The following is a 23,703-nucleotide window of genomic DNA, read 5'->3' on the forward strand; positions in this document are numbered from 1 at the left end:
CCAACTTTGACTGCAACGTGAAAAACATTTAGGGATGAATTGAGGTCATGTGAATCAGACTGACAACAAGGGACATTGCAGGGCAGGCTGATGACTCATTTCCTGTGGGCAGGAGCAGAGAAACCTGGGCTCTCCCCACTTCTCCTCTGACAAGCCCTCAGTTGATCTCGAGTAGAGGCTTCAAATGAAAGCAGTTCACGGAAATTTTCAAGGCAATTTAGCTTCTGACTCCTCTCCTCTAAGGAGAAGCGAGTACAACAGTCAGCCAGCTGTTTTGACAAGGATACAATCTCAATTAAGAAACATACTCCTGGCAAGTCTAGAGCTTCCATGAAAAATATCTGAGAATTTAAGGGACCGCCTTAAATTCCCTGCCCAGAAACTCTGCTCCTCAGAGGGGGCATTGACAAGAGTCATCGCATATCCCAGAGGACGGCTGAGTATTACCAGCAAATTGGCCTTTTTGTGTTGCAGTTCCAGCCCTCTTGAATTAGTTACCAGCTGAAATTAGGCAGGAATTTAGCATCCTAATATTCAGGCAGCTTCTTTGAGAAGGTTTTTTTCCTGGTATGTAGCCCAATCATCTTACGGAGTATTAATTGTACCATCGCAGCAACAAATTTATTGCTTTTAGTTTACCGAGTCAGTAATCTGTTGTATCTCATTGCACAGCATTTTATTAGCTTTGGGCTGCAAAGCTGTTTACAATCCTGCAAACAGACGCTCATTTTAGACCTCCCTGTCAGTGGGCAGAAGTGAACAAGCCAGGATGCCAGAACTGGCCCAAGGAAGAGGACTTGAAGCAAATACTCACACAGTGCCAGATTTATGTATAAGCTAAACAAGCTATAGCTTAGGGGCCCACTCTCATCCCCCCCCCCAAAATGTAAAGGGAAGAAAACATGGATGTACACTTCCAAAATATAAGATAAAAAACAAATAAAATAAAAGTTACATACAGCAACAGTGTTTTGTGTTGTGTAGGTTCCTGTGATGTAAGTAATGAGCCCCGCCTGCTAGCCTGCTCCCTAGAATATCACTGGTTTGCTCATTTCTATATATAGGGTGCCTACATTATGCATGGACTGGTTGCATGGCAAATGGCTTTAGATACCTATTAGGTCCATAAATTACCATATAGAATATATTCAACACACACACACAAAAACAGCGACAATTTGTTGTTGACAAAGGACAGCTGGATATATAAAGGGCCCCATTACCTTCAGGATCTTAGGGCCTCATCAAACCTAAATCCGTCCCTGTATGCATATCTGGTTACTTACTCATTTTGTACTTCTGGATCCTCGTGGTAAGAATGACACATGGCGCTGAACTGGGAAACAAAGAAGTCATAGCGCCTGTGATATGAAGGAGTATCTTCCTCAATGTTTGCGAATTTAACAAACTAGGGAAATCAGAAGGAAGAGAATACAAGATTGGTTTATGGTTAGAGGTAATACTTGAAAGAGATAACAGTCTATTGCCTACTTTCCTGCCTTAAAGAGTACGTCCCTTGTGGTGTTACACTGAAAGACCAAGATCAACTTGGATGTGGACTTAATCAGAGGCTACCAAACTTGTTTTTCTTAACTTTGTTACAGGCACAAGACAGCCAAATGTGTGTGAACTTTGTTTTACCAGCCCCCTAAAATTTTGAAGTTAAGATGTGAAAACTTCGCTTTGAAAGTCACCACGTTAAATTCAGCCTTTCCATAAATATCCAGGCAAGGTTCTACTTTCAGGGAGCAAATTATCTCTGCACACATTCTTAGAAATATCAAGTTTACTTTATTTCCAGTGAATGTACCTTCTGCTGTAGCCAAGGCACGAGGCCAATTTGAAACCTGATTCACCTGAAAAGTTAGGAATTGAAAATAATTTATGATATCTCAGAATAGCTCTTTCCTCCTTATGACTGCAGAATCTTTTGTGTTGCTATGGAGAAGGCTTGCACAGATTTTAGAACTGCATCACATCACCTGAGGAGAATGAAACTCAAAATACATCCATTTTCAACATTTGCTAGAGTTAGGGAGGTACTATGATGTGTTTAATGCACGTATTATATCCAACATATTTGAGGGACAGACATTTCTTCCCTCTTGCTCATTCATTGTACAAAAGTTCACCTGAAATAGGGATTGGCAAATTTGGCTTCTCTCAGGTACTCATTTTTTTCAGTCTTAAGTTCAGTTCTCATGGAAATTCACCAGTCTTTCAGTGCTAATTTCTCGGGGGGGGGGGGGAACGCAGCCAAAATTATTAAGGAGATAGAACAACTCCCCTGTAAGAGAAGGCTGCAGCACTAAGGACTTTTTAAAGTTTAAAGAAAACAAAAGTAAGAGGTGACATGACATGATAAAATTATGTATGGCATAATTACAGAGAGAAAAGTTCTTCTCCCTCTCTCAAAACACTAGATCTTGCAGTCATCCAATAAAGATGAATGTTGGAGGATTAAAGACAGATAAAAGAAATTATTTGTTCATAGTTAAACTGTGGAACTCCCTCCCACAAGACCTAGGGAAAGCCACCAACTCGGATGGCTTTAAAAGATGATTGGGCAAATTCATGGAGTTATGATGGCTATGCTCTGTTTCTGTAGATTTCCCACAGGGATCTGGGTGGCCACTGTGAGAACAGGATACTGGAATAGATGGGCCACTGGCTCGTCTTATATTCTCCTAATGTACACATATTTGTGTGAAATTTTGCCTGATATACAAAGCAATTTCCTTTAATATAATACGTATGTTATCTTCAGCAATTTATTCATTTATATGCACACTTTATAATAATATAATAATAATTTATTATTTGTACCCCACCCATCTGGCTGGGTTTCCCTAGCCACTCTGGGCAGCTTCCAACAAAGATTAAAAATACATCAAAATGTCACACATTAAAAACTTCCCTGAACAGGGCTGCCTTCAGATGTCTTCTAAAATTCAGATAGATGGGAGGACGTTCCACAGGGCGGGCGCCACCACCGAGAAGGCCCTCTGCCTGGTTCCCTGTAGCTTTGCTTCTCGCAGCAAGGGAAGCGACAGAAGGCCCTCGACACTAGATCTCAGTGTCCAGGAAGAACAATGGGGGTGGATACGCTCCTTCAGGTATACTGGGCCAAGGCCGTTTAGGGCTTTAAAGGCCAGCACCAACACTTTGAATTGTGCTCGGAAACGTACTTTACCCGTGTATATGCACACATAACTTAAGCGCTGCAAAATTCAGAGAAGTGCAAATTTCAGAGTAGGGCAGGGTTTCAGTTCGTGTACTGTTTTGAAATTAGGTAAGTTCACCTTTAAATGTGAACTCCATTGGAGTTCTCCATCGTCCTTCGTCATCTCTGCCTGCCTGCTAGGGGATATCAGAACTGTAAGGATGCTTCCCCCTTTTGTTACAGCCATCAGAAGAGGAACTGAAAGTGTTTACGCTGCTCCCGCGGTCCCTGCTCAGCTGAACTTTGGTTTACTCACTGAATTGGTCCCCAGAACTTGCAGCTTTGGCTCTCCAGACTCCAGCAGCTTAGCTACCATATGAAGGAAGCTCTCGACAAACGGTTTGATGCTCTGTGAGCGGCAGGCCATCAGAAGCTGGTCCAGGGCTTCCATGGCGATTAAAACGTATCTGAGAGAACAGGCAAGGAAAGATCCACGGGTGTCAGGCAGCGCATGCACTCAGGAAAACAAATAAGCTATATTTGTCTGTTCCTATGCATGTTTATCTGAAAGGAAGACCCGCTACGTTCCATGGGGCCTACTTTCACGCTAGGCTTAGTTACATTCCTAGCACCCTCGTTCTAGATGCGCTGCTGTATCTGTGTTTTAAGCTCCAGGGGAGGAGGGAGGAGGCAACCTGGTTTGGAATAAGCAGTATTTCAAACCTTTTGCCCCCTTCCTAAGAGAGGCTGGGTCTTTCAACAAAGCCAGCCTTCCAGTCCAGTCGTATGCCCAATCCACCAGGCCCAATCCGTTGACTCTGCTGGGAGCCGTGCTGCCTTTGGCTCTTACTCTCCTGCAGCAGTTTCTATTTAACCTGTTCATCGGAATAACTTTGTAACTTTAAGGTATATAGGGGGTAAAGGGGACCCCTGACCATTAGGCCAAGTCGTGAACGACTCTGGGGTTGCGGTGCTCATCTCGCTTTATTGGTCGAGGGAGCCGGCATACAGTAAGCCACTCTGAGAGCCCTGGGGGGGGGGGAGGCGGGCAGAGAAGGGTTTGGTAAAAATGCTTTAAACAGGGGTCATTACATGTCCAGCAAGCATGAGCACTTCTGGATAGGATGTGTGCCTTCTTTTTAAAGGTAAAGGGACCCCTGACCATTAGGTCCAGACGTGGACGACTCTGGGGTTGCAGCGCTCATCTCCCTTTATTGGCCGAGGGAGCCGGCATACAGCTTCCGGTCATGTGGTTAGCATGACTAAGCCGCTTCTGGCGAACCAGAGCAGAACATGGAAACGCTGTTTACCTTCCCGCCGGAGCAGTACCTATTTATCTACTTGCACTTTGAGGTGCTTCTGAACTGCTAGGTGGGCAGGAGCAGGGACTGAGCAATGGGAGCTCACCCGGTTGCGGGGATTCGAACTGCCAACTTTCTGATTGGCAAGTCCTAGGCTCTGTGGTTTAACCCACAACGCCAGCCTTCTTTTTAGGTGGACTTAAAACCACCCCAATTCTTTTCAATGGATGTACGCAGGATACTACGCTGTGTAGGGTTGCACCCACATTTTGAAAAATCCTTTGACCTGGACCAGAGCTGTTTGTGGAGCAAGGAGAGGCTGGCAAAGCCTCTGTTGGACTTCGGCCTTGGAAGAAAGAGGAACCCCCTGCCACTCCCAGCTCCACAAATAGCTTTATCCTGGGCAAGGTTAGAAGACGGAATCAGGCCCATAAGAAGCGGGATGGGTCCAGACCTATTGCAAAAGAGGTAGGATGTCACCTAACTCTACTTCACCTCACTTCAGGAGTAATATGTTCTCGATGTCACTTACAGAAAACACTGTTCTTTTCACAGCAACAACTGATAATGGCTCGCAATTACATCTAAGTGTGAATGCAATCATTCAAGCTCGGGAGCACATTGCTGAACAGTTATAAAGATGGTGAATGGACCACAGGCTAATTTCAAGCCTGGCCTAATGTGAAATGAAACCATCTCATTTTCTCCCTGACCGCATCCACGTTTTGAACGCTGCCCAGTTCAGATTCTTAGATGTGTGATCACTGTGTCAAGTGGATCGTAGTGAGTGTTGCCATGCTGAAACGACAGCTGGACACCCAATGTGTAGGTTTGGCGTAAAACAAAGGAAAATGAAAACTTCTAGCCCTACAAAGCTTCTGTTCCTCCGAGGACAGTCTTCTGATATCAGGTTAAAGGTAACGGTAAAGGGGCCGCTGACCATTAGGTTCAGTCGTGACCGACTCTGGGGTTGCGGCACTCATCTCGCTTTATTGGCCGAGGGAGCCGGCGTACAGCTTCCGGGTCATGTGGCCAGCATGACTAAGCCGCTTGTGGTGAACCAGAACAGTGGAAACGCCGTTTACCTTCCCGCCGGAGCGGTACCTATTTATCTACTTGCACTTTGATGTGCTTTTGGACGTGCTTTTGAACTGTTGGCAGGAGCAGCGACCGAGCAACAGGCACTCACCCCATCACGGGGATTCGAACTGCCGACCTTCTGATCAGCAAGTCCTAGGCTCTGTGGTTTAACCCACAGCACCAACCGCGTCCCTTGATATCAGGTTAGTTCCTGCAAAAAGTTCCCACTGGTTTTAACTGCTGCTCAACCTGAGTCACAGACACCCTCTACACCATCTAACATCCATGGTTCTAGCCCAGATTATAGGGGGAAATTGAAAGAATCACTGGTGGGAAGATAACATCAGCATTAACGAGTAAGAAGCTTACCCGTAACGGTGTCTGACAACATCCCGGCTCAGTCGCTCTGCTAAGTAAGCACCAATTCGATCGAGCTTCTCAGGTGCAGAAACGGCGTAAAAAGTCAGCTTCTCCATATCAGCTTTGACAAGCCCATCCTATTCATAAGAAGAATCACCAGTCAATGTTTTTCTTTTTTCCTCGGTAACAGAAATCACTTATGATTTCCACTTTGGATACTATGGCCAGATATTGACGTGGTGAAGATAGCGTCCTGAGGAATGGACCAAAGGCATACAAGGCCACCTCCTTGTTGAAGCTAAGCAGGTCCAAGTCTGGTGAGTGTTTGGATGGGTGACCATCTGGGAACTATGTACAGTGGTAGCTCGGAAGTCGAACGGGATCCGTTCCGGAAGTCTATTCGACTTCCAAAATGTTCGAAAACCAAGGCGCAGCTTCCGATTGGCTGCAGGACATTCGGCTTCCAAAGAACATTTGCAAACAGGAACACTGACTTCTGGGTTTATGGCATTCGGGAGCCAAAATGTTCGACTCACAAGGAATTTGGAATCCAAGGCATGACTGTACATGCCATCTTAGGTCGCATGATGGAAGGAAGGATATGAATATCATAAAACAAATGAGTCAATAATGTAGACCAGTGTTTCTAAAACTTGGGTCTCTGGCTGTTTTAGACTACAATTCCCATCAACCCTGACCACTGGTTCTGCTAGCTAGGGATGATGGGAGTTGTAGTCCAAAAAAGGCGGGAGACCCAAGTTTGGGAAGCACTGGTGTAGACACTGGCCACTGAATGCCTGTTTTCTAGAACATTATAGGAAGGGGAGAGAAGCAGGAATTCTGGGTGCTAAATTCTGGCTCTCACCCCTCCACCAAACATCTACTAGAGGACCAGTTGTGGCAACATGGCCAGAGTGTCAGAACTGAGTAGAGTGAGTTTCAGACTGCACATCTCACCCCCACTGGCTGACCTTGGGCCAGTTACCACATTTCCACTTATGCTACCTCACAGGGTTGTTGTGAGGAAAAGTTGGGGATGGGAAGGACAAGAGAGCACCATCTTCAGCTACTTGGATACTTCAGAAAGGATAGTGCTTCTTTTCTTTTTGCAAATTAAGTTTGGCAGAGCATTTCAAATTCTTTCACAGAGAATTAAGAATTCAAGTCAAAGTACTTATTTAAAAAAATAACAACAATAATCTTGAAATTATTCCCACAGGGCAAAATTAAATTGTGGAGAGGCAAGGTATGCAAATTATCAGCACACTTCACTTGATTTTAAAAAATGAATGAGTTATTAGCAAGACAAGGAAAAAAATAATTAGAATTACAATATCCCACAGGACTAAACCTAAATGTACTGGAATGTTGCTGATGCATTAGCTGGAGGAAATATTTAAATTCAGAGGGGTAATAGCTTGAAGCGTTGGACACTTGAATGGTTGTATCTTATTTGGAACTGGTTCCCACAGCTCAGTGGTAGAGCACCTGCCTTTTGCATGCAGAAGGTCCCTGGTTCAGTCCCCGATATCTCCAGGTAGGACTGGGAGAGGCGACACGTTTGAAATCCTGGAGGGTGCCCAGGTGAGGGTAGCCGATAGGTTTCAAACCCTCAGCGAGTTAGGGATTTCCCCTGCATGTGAAGACAGGCTCCGGTAGACTGAGAAGACCAAAGGTGGGTCATATGGACAAGGAGGTGGTTTCTACATGTGGTGTAGAGGGAACTGAAAGGCAGATGCGGCTGGAGAAAGAAAACTCTGGTCCTCTGCTGTTTGGTGGGGCATCTTTGGGAGAAGAAAAGACTAAGGAGCAACCCCTACACAGATCTGGTGTGGAGTCCCTGAGAGGGTTAGATGGAGTCTGGTATATCTCCCTCTGGTAACTCCTGCAGCCAAGCTGGTGCCAAAGGTGTTGCTCTGCTTTCCTTTGCAGCACATCAACAAGGCGGGGGGGATTGTGGAGGTGATGCTCCGCTTGTGCTGAGGCAAACCTCGCACCAGGCATGCAACAGTGTGTCAAGAAGCATTGTACCCACACTCCCTGACCTTTTGCCTTCTTGGCTAGAAGACAGGGTTTTCCCCCTGATCGTTGGTCCTCTCACAGATTTGGTTACTAGACTTAACACTTGGCTGGAGCATGACCGGGGACGCAGATGTAATCAAGTATCGGGGAACATTTTAGGGAAACACCTCCTAACACGTGTTAGTGGAAATGTTGGATGTTGGAAATGTGCTTAGATGGAAATACGTTATGTTCAGAGTGGTTTCACTTATTGTTGTATAGTTGTTTAGTTGTGTCCAACTCTTCGTGACCCCATGGACCAGAGCATGCCAGGCACTCCTGTCTTCCACTGCCTCCCGCAGTTTGGTCAAACTCAAGCTGGTAGCTTCGAGAACACTATCCAACCATCTCATCCTCTGTCATCCCCTTCTCCTTGTGTGCCCTCCATCTTTCCCAACGTCAGGGTCTTTTCCAGGGAGTCTTCTCTTCTCTTCTCATGAGGTGGCCAAAGTATTGGAGCCTCAGCTTCAGGATCTGTCCTTCCAGTGGGCACTCAGGGCTGATTTCCTTCAGAATGGAGAGGTTTGATCTTCTTGCAGTCCATGGGACTCTCAAGAGTCCCATGGACTCTTCATGGATCACTGCCTTGCCGTGGCGAAGGGGCTTGAATAATTCAGAGAAGCTATGAGCTAAGCTGTGCAGGGCCACCCAAGATGGACAGGTCATAGTGGAGAATTTTGACCAAACGTGATCTACCTGGAGCAGGAACCGGCAAGCCACTCCAGTATCCCTGCCAAGAAAACTCCATGGACAAAGACAACAGGCATATAAAAGTGGTTTCACTACTGTTTCCAAGTGTTGACTTCTGCTAATAAAAGGGGCCTCTGCAGAGCTAGCCGGCAGCTTGTTTTGGAGCTTGCTTGCTAGCTGGCTCTTGCACAGCTCACTTGCATCCAACCTCCTGTCGCCCTCGTTTTTCCTACGGGGGTCTTGTCATCTGATCAACACAAGACCTCCATACAGCCCTGGAGAAGTCACTTTGGTACTCCTAACACAGCAAAATTAATGTGGGAGGCAGCAGTTACAAGTTACCGGTTTCTGCTGCCACAGCAGGCGCTGTGACTCTCCAGTGGTTTGACTTCATTCCCGGAGTTGCACTCCATGGTTTCTTGAGACAGATGGAAACCAATAGCCTGAAGTTCCCCAGAACTGAACTTGGAACCTTTCACATGCAAGGTGTGATCACATAAGAGCATAAGAAGAGTCTGCTGGATCAGGCCCATCTAGTCCAGCATCCTGTTCTCGTGGTAGCCAACCAGACACTTGTCTGGAAACCGACAAGCAGGTCCTGAGCACAGGAACAAATCGAGCCACGTGGCTTGACGTTTCCTTTACTTACTTTTGGGTCTTCAGGGAAGATGTTATCCACCAGGCGTTTGTAGCGAGGGCGCAAAGCAGCACAGCAGCAGCAAACACCTGGAAAAACATGGTGAGCAATGAGGAGAAATGCAGTTGCAAGAACCAGAATGTAGCAATAAGGATTTTGAACAGTTATGAAATACTGCCTCCTCCAAAATAATCATTTGAAAAATTGCTCAGTGATACAATAAATGTAATTTATTTAGGGCTGCTGCCTTTTTTCTTGGTGCTACTCCTGAACCTAGCAGTTCGAAAGCACGTCAAAGTGCAAGTAGATAAATAGGTACCACTCCGGCAGGAAGGTAAATGGCGTTTCGGTGCGCTGCTCTGGTTCGCCAGAAGCAGCTTAGTCATGCTGGCCACATGACCTGGAAGCCGTACACTGGCTCCCTCTGCCAGTAAAGCGAGATGAGTGCCGCAACCCCAGAGTTGCCGCGACTGGTCCTAACGGTCAGGGGTCCCTTTACCTTTTACTCCTGAGGAGGAATGGATGACTGTCGTTTTTTCTCATTGTTCCATTATTAAGTTCAATTCTTCCCATGACCACATCAGTTTGCAATGTATTTACTTTTAAGAAGAAGCCGTCGTGAAAATTCAGTAGCATTTATACATGTATGCATGTTTGCACGCACTTTTGCAAAGCAATTTTCCCTAGCATAATGCTTCTATGTCATTTTCACTAATGTGTGCATTTTTAATGCACCACTTTACCGCAACATATGAATTTTTGTACAAATTACTTGAAATGTGTTGAAATATGGGACGCCGGTGGCGCTGTGGGTAAAACCTCAGCGCCTAGGACTTGCCAATCGCATGGTCGGCGGTTCGAATCCCCGCGGCGGGGTGCGCTCCCGTCATTCGGTCCCAGCGCCTGCCAACCTAGCAGTTCGAAAGCACCCCCGGGTGCAAGTAGATAAATAGGGACCGCTTACCAGCGGGAAGGTAAACGGCGTTGTGTGTGCTGCGCTGGCTCGCCAGATGCAGCTTGTCATGCTGGCCACGTGACCCGGAAGTGAAATGTGTTGAAATATTCAGAGAAGTGTATATTATGAACAACGGCTGCATTTCAGCTGGTGCGTTGTTTCAGAAAATGCAGATTAGTTAGGTGTGTCTTTCAGTGAAAACTGAATTCAGTATATACCATCCACATCCTTATTCCTTATCTCCACCCACTCACATGATTGGATCACTTAAATGCTCCCCCAATCACTGATAAGCATCCCACTGACATGTCTGAAGAGCACCTGATCCTGGACATCTGGCTGATGCCTCCCCCAACCTGCAATCTGTGCTTTTCATTTTAAAGTAGAAGCCAGACTTAGATTATGCTGATAATGAAAAGAATTCACACTAAGAGACGAAATGATCATCTCTGGCAGTTAATGAAACAACAAAATTTCATAAGCTATACACGAGGGAACTATTAAAGAGTGCCAGAGCTCTGAGCAAGGTTATATCAAGTTTACTGGCTCAAGCAGTAGAATATTACAGGGCCGTTGCAATGTTCATCCACTAGAAATATCTCGTCATGCCCCAGAGCTGAAGCATAGCAATCACTACCATATATGTCTGAATCTTTCCATGTGAAAATTCGTTCTGCTTCATTAACTTGTAAAAATGCATAGATTTAGCAGATGGAATGCTTTCTTCTTAACTACTGTAGTGTTTTTTTGGTTTTCGTTATTTAAAAAAAATCACGTATTTTTATCGTTTTGGTAATTAGCACCTCATTTCCCTATGACCAAATGACTCACTGAAGTGGAAGTGTTTTGTATATTTAGAAAGAAAATTCAAGCTTTTGCTTTGGAGTGTGAAGACTCCTGGTTTTTTTTTTTTTCCGAAAGAAAAAAGAGAGAGAAATCTAAAGCAAGGAAGGTAAGACAACAGTTTTAAATGAGATCGTAGTTAGCGAACTGAGAGGCTGAAGTCTAATTTCCTAACTTGCAAAAAAGGTTGCATTTCACCCTTTCACACATAGTTGGCACAGGTCAGTGTAGGAGAGGTTTCAAGCAGCAATTCTTAAATAATAATTAAAGAATGCTGCAGCAGTATCTTGCCCCCCCTCCAAAGTCACAGCACACACATGGAAGGGGGTCAAATAAAGGACACAGAAATGAAATCTCTGTCATCTTACTGCCTTCAAGCAAGCAAGAAATTTTGACTAAGAATATTTTGACAAACATTTCAATTCTGTTCTCCTGAAAGAAAAAGGAGATGACACAACAGGAACACAGGTCTAGCATTTCAGTCATTATATACAGAAAGGTAGCCGTGTTGGTCTGCCATAGTCAAAACAAAACAAAATTTTTCCTTCCAGTAGCACCTTAAAGACCAACTAAGTTAGTTCTTGGTATGAGCTTTCGTGTGCATGCACACTTCTTCAGATACACTTGAAACAGAAGTTGCCAGATCCCTCTATATAGTGAGAAGGTGGGGAGGGGTATTACTCAGAAGGGTGGTGGGAATGGGTGATTGGCAGATAGCTGTGATGAGCCTGTTGACGACTCTTAACGACATTGCAGTCGTTAAGAGTCGTCAACAGGCTCATCACAGCTATCTGCCAATCACCCATTCCCACCACCCTTCTGAGTAATACCCCTCCCCACCTTCTCACTATATAGAGGGATCTGGCAACTTCTGTTTCAAGTGTATCTGAAGAAGTGTGCATGCACACGAAAGCTCATACCAAGAACTAACTTAGTTGGTCTTTAAGGTGCTACTGGAAGGAAAAAATTTTTTTTGTTTTGACTCAGTCATTATATAATTATTATTAATTATACTCCAGCGGCATTGCTTATAACGTGTCAAACATCGTTGGGAGTTTTACCCAACCGAACGGCAGCTCTGCTCGAGAAAGATGTATTTAACAGGCATTCAAGCTCACCTCTGTAGGTTAATGGAATGAGAGCGCAGGTCACAGCTACAAATGTCAAATTTGGTGTAATACGTCCATTACCTCTAAAGTCGTTCTGCTTCCCTTTTCTTTAAATGTTCTCTCCCACTTGTACAAATGGAGGCAACATCCACAGAAGCAAGCTGTGCATCTCTGTGCTGAACTTTGCCAGGGGCTAAAGGAGGAATGCTCCAGAAGTCCCATGTTTACACCCACTTCTATCTGTCTCACAGCTTTGAACAGTATTCCATAAACCTAATAAACCGCCAGTGGAATATGACACCAAAAGGGACGAAAGCAAGAAACACTTTGATTTACCACTGCAAAGGTAAAGGGACCCCTGACCATTAGGTCAAGTCACGAACGACTCTGGGGTTGCCGCGATCATCTCGCTTTATTGGCCAAGGGAGCCTGCATACAGCATCCGGATCATGTGGCCAGCATGACTAAGCCGCTTCTGGCGAACCAGAGCAGCGCACGGAAACACCGTTTACCTTCCTGCCAGAGCGGTACCTATTTATCTACTTGCACTTTGACGTGCTTTCGAACTGCTAGGTTGGCAGGAGCAGGGGTGGAGCAACAGGAGCTCACCCCATCACGGGGATTCAAACCACCGACCTTCTGATCGGCAAGTCCTAGGCTCTGTGGTTTAACTCACAGTGCCACCCGTGTCCCTTACCACTGCAAAGAAGGCTTTGATAGAAGCGCTTGCACTGCGCTGACTGCCCCGCTGCATTGCCCCCTCCCTCCTGGTATGCAACAACGGCCCCCCCTTCAGGGAACATGCCTCTGCCCCACCCAGTGAACCACTTCTGGTTGATACTTGAAAGACACTGAGGCACGAGGGCAGAAGGAATGAGATGGACTACTGCAATGCGCTCTATGTGGGGCTCCCTTTGAAGGTGACCCAGAAACTACAACTAATCCAGAATGCGGCAGCTAGACTGGTGACTGGGAGCGGCCACTGAGACCACATAACACCAGTCCTGAAAGACCTACATTGGTTCCCAGTACGTTTCCGAGCACAATTCAAAGTGTTGGTGATGACCTTTAAAGCCCTAAACGGCCTCGGCCCAGTATACCTGAAGGAGCGTCTCCACCCGCATCATTCTACCTGGACACTGAGGTCCAGCTCCAAGGGCCTTTTGGCGGTTCCCTCACTGTGAGAAGCCAAGTTACAGGGAACCAGGCAGAGGGCCTTCTCGGTAGTGGCACCCACCCTGTTGAACGCCCTCCCACCAGATGTCAAAGAGAAAAACAACTACCAGACTTTTAGAAGACACTTGAAGGCAGCCCTGTTTAGGGAAGCTTTTAATGTTTGATGCTTTACTGTATTTTAATATTTTGTTGGAAGCCACCCAGAGTGGCTGGGGAAACCCAGCCAGATGGGCGGGGTATAAAAAATAAATTATTATTATTATTATTATCACCTCAGACTTCAGTTTATTCTGAATTAGTTTTCTTTGCCCCTCAGATAAACACAGTGCTGCTAATCCTGAATAATTGCCAGTGAATCCCTTGCTTAAAAGGTTTGAACACCTGCCATCACACCTAACCCTACACTAGGGATAAGGACCCCATGTGTTCCTCCAGATGCTGCTGAACAACAAGACCCATCACAGAATCATAGAGTTGGAAGGGACACCGAGGGTCATCTAGTCCAACCCCCTGCAATGCAGGGATCATCCCTGGCTACTGGTCACATTGGCTCAGGCTGATTAGAGTCAGCATCCAACAACATTTGGAGAGCCACAAGGTCCCCATCCTATGCAATGTTGCTAGACTTAACAGCCATCAGGATTATTGATAGACTTCTCCTACATGGCTGTCTGTGGCTGCTTTGTATACTGAATAATGATTATCATGGTGCCCAAAGAACATTTACATCTTTACAGGATACCTTCTGACCCTGCTTGCTGTTGTGTGAGGTGCTTCCCCCCCTTCTTTCAAGTCAAAAGGCTTAGTTAATAAACATTTGAAGACTGCATGCACTCATCTGGGAATATGTCCTATTATACAAAATGGGACCTTGCATAGGATTGTGCTGTTAACTGTTTATTATGCTGTAATAAACAGCGTAACCTTTGAACTCCACATAGGCACCTCTGCACAGCAGAATGCATATACAAAATGGCAGGCTTGTGTGTTTTGATTCAGGGCTTGCCCATGTAGTGACCTTCAAATGTTGCTGTTGGGCTACAATTCTGGTTCACCCTCAGCTTGTATAGCCTGTGTTCTGAGATCATGGAAGTTGGACTCCAAAAAAAACATCTGGAGGGCAACCTGTTGAGTACCCCTGGTTTAAGCAATTTAATCAAGCTTGAGTTTTCATCGTCTGGCCTGCAAATAAACAGCACATTTATAACTTGAGGGTATTCCAATGCACTGGGAAAGTGTAACAGGAAATAATCATGGGCTTTCCCAGTATGAAAAAGGAAAAGGAGACAACATAGCTTTTCTTGGTTCCATGTTACATTTTCGCTTCCTTCAAAGGCCTAAAAACTGGTGCCTGTACTGAGATTAATATGCAAAATTATTCACAGGCAGTCAATTAATCAGTTAATTGGTAAGAAGCTGGTGCTTACTCAACTAAAAAGCCTTTCATACACTGACAACCTGACAAAATGCAAATATTCATATGCACCAAGCTTATCTATATCAGTTCTATAAACCAGACGTGTGCAGAATAAATCGCCCAATGCACTCACCTTTCCGAACCATGACGTGTAGACCAGCTGCAAATGCTACACATGAAGCTTAATTGAAAACCAGCGTGAAACCTGGATGGAAAGCCTTATCTGGGGAAAAATGAATAAAAGAAAGGAGAAGGGTTTCAAGAGAAAGGTAGTTCAAGAAAGTCTATTTTGTACCCTGGAATCCACAACTACAGCATTTGTTTTCCATAACTGGAAGCATCACTCCAGAAGCAGGACACAAGCGTCAAAATGTAAACATCCAGAAACCGAAATATGCAATAAAGCAATCCCATTAAAACAGCACAGCTATTAAAACAGGAGGCTCAAGTCAAGAGATCCAGGAAATCCCTCATATAAACAAGCGAATTTTCAAAAGCCGTCGAGATGCCAATACTGATGGAGCCGCTCTTATTTCAGGAGGGAGTATATTCCATAACAGTGGAGGTGCAAAAGTTTGCATTTAGACATGATAAGGAAGCACAGGTCAATTCAACTCCTTGTCTACCCTTCCCCTCTTATTGTCACCAGATATGTGGGGCAGAAAATTCCCCATGATCAAATTTCCAGTGCTTTATTTCTCCATGGATTTTCCCCTCCCCCGTTTTTATAAGTCCATTAGTAGCAAAGAATAGATGCCAACTGCAAATACAGCTTGTGAGTTTCAAAGGTTTTAGCTTTGAATACTAAACACAAGGGAAGTGAACATGCTAAATGAGACCACTCTTTTCTAGGGCAACAGAAAATTTCCTGATGCAAACCCAAAAGTTTACAATGCAAATGACCCCAATATGCATGGAGAAAACCTCCAGGAAATAAACCCAGAAAACCAGCACTGATTGCTACATCTGGCACAGCTCTCAGTATAGCAGGAGAGCCACTCAGGTCACAAGTTTGCTTAATTATACACAGAATTAATGTTTTGCTCACTGCAAGTTCTTCCAAATCAGAGTTGAAAGGCATGTTCTTTCTTCTCCAACCATTATCATTAACAATCAGCAGCTAACGTTAGTGAGGATGGAAGAGGTGCCAAAGAAAGAGGCTGACAGAAAGTATTCTTAGCTCTTAATACCAATTATGCACAGGTTAAGAAGGTATCAGTTTGACTTTTAGAACTAAAGCTAAATTAGAAGGCCAGACAGTTGAAAAGAGCAACCTTTTCAGAATGTTTAAACACACACACACAAACCGAACTAAAACAACACTGATCAGGCAATCCTATTGCCTTAGAAATTGACATGACATTTCCTATTTCTACAGACCAGTTCTCTGTCAACTTGAAAGTGTGCTTCTGTGGCATAGAAGGTTCTGCAGATGCAACTACGGTGGGGTTTGCCTTAGAGAACTTTTATTCCCTGCCCAAAGTCCAATAACAAAGGGAGAAAACCGAGGGTACGTCCTGAAAAATTAGGCAGTCATCTGTCCAGTGCTGGTGTTAAGAGTGGTAGCCCAAGCTGGGGGAAATCCTTTTCTGCTGATCCTTAGATCTCCTATCCATTTCCTTCTAAACAAAAAACCATTGATTCCCTTTGCTTAGAGGTCAGTCACTCACCATGTTAATTTGCAGAGGTCCCAATCCATGCATACCATATATGAGGCCCATCCTGTAGCTCAGAGTAATTGCATGCAGATTGTATGCAAATTTGTGTAATGGGCCTGTAATGGAACTGTCCACTTCAAGTCTTTCAAACAACCATCTTCAAAGCCATATTTTTAAAGTGGTAATAATAATAATAATAATAATAATAATAATAATAATAATTTATCATTTATACCCCCCCTCAATCTGGCTGGTTTTCCCCAGCCACTCTGGGTGGCTTCCAACAAAATATTAAAAATACAATAAAACATCAAACATTTAAAACTTCCCTAAATAGGGCTGCCTTCAGATGTCTTCTAAAAGTCACATAGTTGTTTATCTCCTTGACATCTGATGGCCCTCTGCCTGGTCCCCTGTAGCTTCACTTCTTGCAGTGAGGAACCACCAGAAGGCGGTCCAGGTAGAATGATGGGGGTGGAGATGCTCCTTCAGGTATACTGGGCCAAGGCCATTTAGGGCTTTAAAGGTCAGTATCAACACTTTGAATTATACTCGGAAATGTACTGGGAGCCAATGTAGGTCCAGACCATTTCAATATAGGACCATCAGTGTCTGCGGACAGCGCTGGCTCCCGGCCTATAGGGTGAGATGAGCACACAACCCTAGAGTCTGGCAAGACTGGCCCGTACGGGCAGGGGTACCTTTACCTTTACCTTTAAAAAGCACTCATCTCTGTAATCTCTGGGTTTAGAAGACAAAACATACACATGAAAGCTACAGAACAATCCAGAATTTCTGCCAGCCCATAATGGCCAAGAGTGGGTTAGGGCCGTCTCCAGACACTACTTAAAAACTGCTCAGTGGGCTTCAACAGGTGATGGAGCAATTCCTACAAGTGATGGGAACTCTCCAAGGTGCTGACCACAAGCTGCTACCTGATAGACTTCCAATGCCCTTATAAAGTGTGTGTGTGTGTGTGTGTGTGTGTGAGAGAGAGAGAGAGAGAGAGAGAGAGAGAGAGAGATTGGGTTGTTCTTGTGTTTATTATGAATTTTGTGTTTTAATGTTGTGATTTTATGTTGACAACCACCATGAGACCTGTGGATATAGGGCAGTACATTGGTACCTCGGTTTAAGGACAGTCCGGTTTAAGAACGATTTGGTTTATGAACTCCGCAAAACCGGAAATAGTGTCCCGGTTTGAGAACTTTACCTCGGTCTAAGAACAGAATCCCAACGGTGGAAGGGCACCAACAGTGGGAGGCCTCATTAGGGAAAGTGCGCCTCAGTTTAAGAACAGTTTTGGTTTAAGAATGGACTTCCAAACGGATTAAGTTCGTAAACCAATATACCACTGTATACAAATTTAATAAATAACAACAAGAACAACAACCAGATTAACCCTTCCCTGCTGCCCAACCATGGATTATGTTGGCTACATAACTGTGCCCTTAAGTTCAGGCCCAGATCCACGCTGGAACCCAAGTATGAGGAGTCCAATCCTGGCATCCAATGAAATGTAGGTGTGCTTAAAGGGACCATATATAGAAGACGGTGAGTCGGTGAAAACTGCAGCGGATGGAGACATTTGGTTAGAACCTTTCCAGCTGCCATAGAAGACCCTGGTTGGGAACATACTGCGCTGTCAGCCCCTGGCTTACACTAATAGCATTTCACACTTGTTACTCTCCAGAAGACACTTTGAAACCACTGCACAATAAACGTGGGAATTTGACCAGAGACGAAAGGTGCAGCAAGGCATGCAGAAACTCACACATCCATTAGCTGGAAAACCAGTAATAAACATCAAATAGGTCATGAGAAATACTGCTGTGAAAATTTTGTAGAGTGGGGAGGGGAGGAGGCCCGTTGCATTTTCTCCATAACATTTCCCCTCAAAAATATTTAGGCATATTGTAGCTCAAACGCAATGACGGGGTGTGTGTGAAAGCATCAGATATATAGATATAGACATAATTGGCAAGCCTCAAAACATGCTCTCAGTGTGTAATATTAATAGCAAGTATTATGACACTGTTGCCATGACAGCCACCACAAGTTTAGTTTTTGGATATCACCGTGGAATCAAACCCGAAAAACAGGCACTTTGCTTGACATTCTTTATAAAACGATATTCCAGTAGCACAATGTAGTGGATGTGGACAAGTAAAACTGGTAGTAGCTGGGGGGAAATAATTGTTTACCAACAACAGAGACCAGCTTCCCTTTTAAATATCTGCCCAGCACTTTCTCCTTCAAAGGTTCAAAGGTTTGGTGGGTATGCAAATCTCCAGTCTGTGTGTATGTGTATGTTACAGGTAGGTAGCTGTGTTGGTCTGCTGTAGTCGAAACAAAATAAAAAAATCCCTTCCAGTAGCACCTTAAAAGGTAAAGGGACCCGTCACCATTAGGTCCAGTCGTGGCCGACTCTGGGGTTGCGACGCTCATCTTGCTTTATTGGCCAAGGGAGCCGGCATACAGCTTCCGGGTCATGTGGCCAGCATGACTAAGCTGCTTCTGGCGAACCAGAGCAGCTCACGGAAACGCTGTTTACCTTCCCGCCAGAGCGGTACCTATTTATCTACTTGCACTTTGACGTGCTTTCAAACTGCTAGGTTAGCAGGAGCAGGGACCGAACAATGGGAGCTCACCCCGTCGTGGGGATTCGAACTGCTGACCTTTCGATCGGCAAGTCCTAGGCTCTGTGGTTTAACCCACAGCGCCACCCACGTCCCAGTAGCACCTTAGAGACCAACTAAGTTTGTTATTGGTATGAGCTTTCATGTGCATGCACACTTCTTCAGATACTTCTTCAGATGTATGTGTTGCTGGGGGGTGGGATTTGCTACAACTCCCAGAGTGGCTCAACCATCAATCCCTCTTCATAGGGAATTCTGGGAACTGTAACTCTGCGAAAGGAAATGGGGTCTCCTAACAACTATCAGCACGCTTAACAAACCACAAACCAGAATTATTATTTTTTGGGGGGTGGGTATCCGTGGCTGTTTAAACTGGTATCAAAGTGCTTTGTGGTGTGCACAGAGGTTGCATGCAAAATGAACATTTTATAGGCGGATGCATTGAGCATAAAAGGATACCCAAAATGTAGGACGCAATATGACAATCTTTACGATACAATAATCTTTATTGTCATTGTCCCATACAGAACAACAAAACTGAAAAATGTACATAAAACATTCAAAACCCAACAAGCCTGCTATCCCAGCTATCCCAGCCTGTTTAGCCCCCTAAAAACTCTGATACCCCATAATTAAATACAATATACTCCCATAGAGACTCCTTACACTGCGTTTAAAACCAAAATCGCATTTGGGTAGAAACTGTTTCTCAGGCGTCTTAGTCCTAGTCTTTATAACCCTGTACCTTCTTCCAGAAGGCAGAAGCGGAAAGAGATCATTTCTGGGGTGCACACTATCCTGCGCTATCTCTGCAGCTTTCTTATGGCACCTGGAAGCATAGATTTGATCCAAGATAGGATCATTATTCTCTCCGCAGTCTTTATACCCTGGACAGCACTTTTCCCCCTGACCGTACAGCTCCCAAACCACACACACAGACCATAAGTTAATACACTCTCCACAGTACAACGGTAAAATGCCATCAACAAGTCCTTTGAAAGATTGTTTTTCCGGAGGATTCTCTGAAAATATAACCTCTGCTGTGCTCTCTTCATCAGGTCTTTGCTGTTTTCTCCCCAATAGCATGCAATGGGAAGGGGCCGACCTGGGATTGAGAGCCAGCAAGGCTGGAAGGGAATGGAATTAGTAGCTCATAACCTCTCCAGTCAACTTCAGGGCCTCTGTCTCTAGTGAACCTTGGCTACAGCCAAAACTGGCATTTGGTCTTCTCAACCACCACCCTTCCCTTTTCTGCTTTCTTCCCACCAGTTTCCTGCTTCCAGCAGACAACTCGAATGGGCTATTCCCACCTCGGCCCATTCTCATCCTCCTACCACCTGCAGCTTGTCATCCATCAACATGATTTTATAATAAAGAAGCAGCAGCGAAGAGAAGCATCAAAACAAAAATCAATGGTTAAGCAGCACCGACAGATTGTCAATATGCTGCGTGCGACTTTTCCCAGTTACATAAAAAAAATGTCCTATGGTTTTTGGGAAGAGGGAAAAATAAAGTTTCTTCCCCCCTCCCAAAATGTACCATTGGACCCACTAAGGAGTGTGTCAAACAGATGTCGCCCACCAGTTTTGTCATCCCACACTAAATAAAAAATTCTTTTACTGAGGTTTCATGGTTTAAAAGGAGGGGGGAATCAATGAGCTGCCAAAACATTTTAATTACCTCAAAAATATGGGTTTTCACAGGGCTGAGGCACACAGCGGCTGAGGACAAGATATGGAAATACCGGCCGACGGGTCTTTTAGAACCTGGAGCTTTAAAACGGAGTCACTATTCAAGGGAAGTAATAGTGCCACTGTATTCTGCTCTGGTCAGACCTCATCTGGAATACTGTGTCCAGTTCTGGGCACCACAGTTCAAGAAGGACACTGACAAACTGGAATGTGTCCAGAGGAGGGCAACCCAAATGGTCAAAGGCCTGGAAACGATGCCTTATGAGGAACGGCTAAGGGAGCTGGGCATGTTTAGCCTGGAGAAGAGGAGGTTAAGGGGTGATATGATAGCCATGTTCAAATATATAAAAGGATGTCACATAGAGGAGGGAGAAAGGTTGTTTTCTGCTGCTCCAGAGAAGCGGACACGGAGCAATGGATCCAAACTGCAGGAAAGAAGATTCCACCTAAACATTAGGAAGAACTTCCTGACAGTAAGACCTGTTTGACAGTGGAATTTGCTGCCAAGGAGTGTGGTGGAGTCTCCTTCTTTGGAGGTCTTTAAGCAGAGGCTTGACAACCATATGTCAGGAGTGCTCTGATGGTGTTTCCTGCTTGGCAGAGGGTTGGACTCAATGGCCCTTGTGGTCTCTTCCAACTCTATGATTCTATGATTCAAAAACTGTTGAAGTAAGGGGCAAGTAGGGTTAAGCAAATGCATGAAAGTCTGCACCAAGGAAATCCAAACAATGTGTTGAAAACCCCCGAGTTGTATAAATTACCAGTGCAGGGGGTTGGACTAGATTACCCTTGGGGTCCTTTCCGACTTTACAATTCTATGATTCTATAATAGCATTGCAGCCATGGGGACAAGAAACTTGAGGGTTTTGTGTGTTCCCCCCCCCTCCCCTAAATGAAAACCGAGGTTGTCAGGAAGAATTCTGCCTTTAGTTTTGCAGAATCACAGAACACACAAACAGCTGCTGGAGAAATCAGAGCCATAACTCTGGCCAACGAGGGGCATGGCTATGATAGTCTTATCAGTTAAATAAACGAAGGCGGGTAGTTCCATCAGGAGACCAATCCTATGCATAAGAAGCTGGCATATAGCAGGAAGGTGTAAGTCAGGTATAGGCAAACTAAGGCCCTTGGGCCGGATGCGACCCAATCACCATCTCAATCCGGCCCACAGACGGTGTGGGAATCAGCGTGTTTTTACATGAGTAGAATGTGTCCTTTTATTTAAAATGCATCTCTGGGTCATTTGTGGGGCCTGCCTGGTGTTTTTACATGAGTAGAATATGTGCTTTTATTTAAAATGCATTTCTGGGTTATTTGTGGGGCATAGGAATTCATTCATTTATTTATTTTTTCAAAATATAGTCTGGCCCCCCACAAGGTCTGAGGGACAGTGGACCGGCCCCCTGCTGAAAAAGTTTGCTGTCCCCTGGTGTAAGTTAAGCTGGAGCACAGTTGCACCAAACCCAAGCCCTATTCATCAGTGGGACTAGGACTGGTGCTCTGCCTAAGCCTGGAAGAGGGAAAACATGCCTTTAATTCTATGCTGGGTAGCCACATTACCAGGTGACAAAGGCACCAACTTGCGTCAAGGATTGGAGAAGTGATGATGTGTGCATGACCTCAGGGTGTCGTGCGTGCAATATTGTGATGTCAGGACATCGGGAGGAGCCAGGGGATGGAGCTGAACATGGTGGCAGTGTGATTTCAACGGCTGGTGGCTCCTCCTCTCTCCTGATGGCCTCCACTCCTTCGTGCTGCAGTCACCACCAGTCTGGGACTGCTTCCCCAACTTTTCCTTACATGGCAGGAGACGGAGAAGCCGCCGCTGGCTCAACAATCAGCCTCCCCTCCCCCTCCTGCTGCCACCGCTAGCCGGGGGCTGCTTCTGTTAGAATTCCTGCTCCATGACTGCAGTCATGGGATTGTTGTCTTTCACATGACGGTGTATATTTTGACTCCACAGAGTGGGAAGTGGCGGAGACAGGATGTTTATGTTACTGTGTTCCGTGAAGTGGGACTATTGTCCTTTGTCTTTTTCTCTTTGCTGTCTGATGCTAGAGAGAGAGGGAGCCATGTTGCAGTGCTCTGTGTGTGTTTATATGTAAATAAAGTAGATTAGCCAAAATGCTAAGTTGCTGAGGTCTGTCACGCGCATGATGCGCAAACTCTGAGGATCCCTAAGTGTGCCGGTGTTGGTAGGCATCGGTCGCTGTGATGTTCTGGCAGCAGAAAGCTTTTGAAGCTCCCAAATGATCGACCAGGAGGGAGGGAACATGCCAGTCGGGCATGTTTCTCTGCCAGGATCCTACTCAAGTGTAGGCTGAACTCCTGACAGCTTCTTCCTCCTTCCCCTCTCAGTTCAACACTCGGCCTCCCCCTCCCCCTTAACATTCAGAACATGAGCAAAAGAACTGTGCCCCTAGGACTTGGGAGCCTCTGCGAGGTGTACAGGCTTAGGATCCCCCCCTTTGGCAAACTTACAACAGCTTTGGCTCAGCAGCTGAGCCAGGATGAGCAATTTACACCAACATATAATGGGCTGGGGAAGCAGGTGGCTCTGTGGGTTAAACCACAGAACCTAGGACTTGCCTATCAGAAGGTGGGTGGTTCGAATCCCTGCAACGGGGTGAGCTCCCGTTGCTCGCTCCCGTTGCTCGCTCCCTGCTCCTGCCAACCTAGCAGTTCGAAAGCACAAAGTGTAAGTAGATAAATAGGTACCGCTCCGGCGGGAAGGTAAACGGCATTTATGTGCGCTGCTCTGGTTCGCCAGAAGCGGCTTAGTCATGCTGGCCACATGACCCGGAAGCTGTACACCGGCTCCCTCGGCCAATAAAGCGAGATGAGAGCCGCAACCCCAGAGTTGGGCATGACTGGATCTAATGGTCAGGGGTCCCTTTACCTATAATGGGCTGAGCCAGGGTTG

At 45.4% G+C, this 23,703-nt stretch overlaps 1 protein-coding gene across 5 annotated transcripts in view; it reads right to left on the reverse strand.

The window, feature by feature from the left end:
• EFR3A (EFR3 homolog A) overlaps positions 1-23,703 on the reverse strand; it is an 87,740-nt gene that overhangs the window by 56,551 nt on the left and 7,486 nt on the right. For all 5 annotated transcript variants that reach the window (XM_053395295.1, XM_053395294.1, XM_053395291.1 and 2 more), the window contains exons 2-6: positions 14,926-15,015; positions 9,305-9,381; positions 5,914-6,041; positions 3,480-3,630; positions 1,287-1,408 (exon numbers count right to left, since the gene is read on the reverse strand). In XM_053395295.1, coding sequence (XP_053251270.1) covers positions 1,287-1,408; positions 3,480-3,630; positions 5,914-6,041; positions 9,305-9,381; positions 14,926-14,938 — 491 coding nt within the window. In that variant the 5' untranslated portion in view covers positions 14,939-15,015. The remainder of the gene's footprint in view (positions 1-1,286; positions 1,409-3,479; positions 3,631-5,913; positions 6,042-9,304; positions 9,382-14,925; positions 15,016-23,703) is intronic.

This window comes from Podarcis raffonei, chromosome 7 (assembly GCF_027172205.1).
Source record: "Podarcis raffonei isolate rPodRaf1 chromosome 7, rPodRaf1.pri, whole genome shotgun sequence".
Lineage (NCBI taxonomy): Eukaryota > Metazoa > Chordata > Lepidosauria > Squamata > Lacertidae > Podarcis > Podarcis raffonei.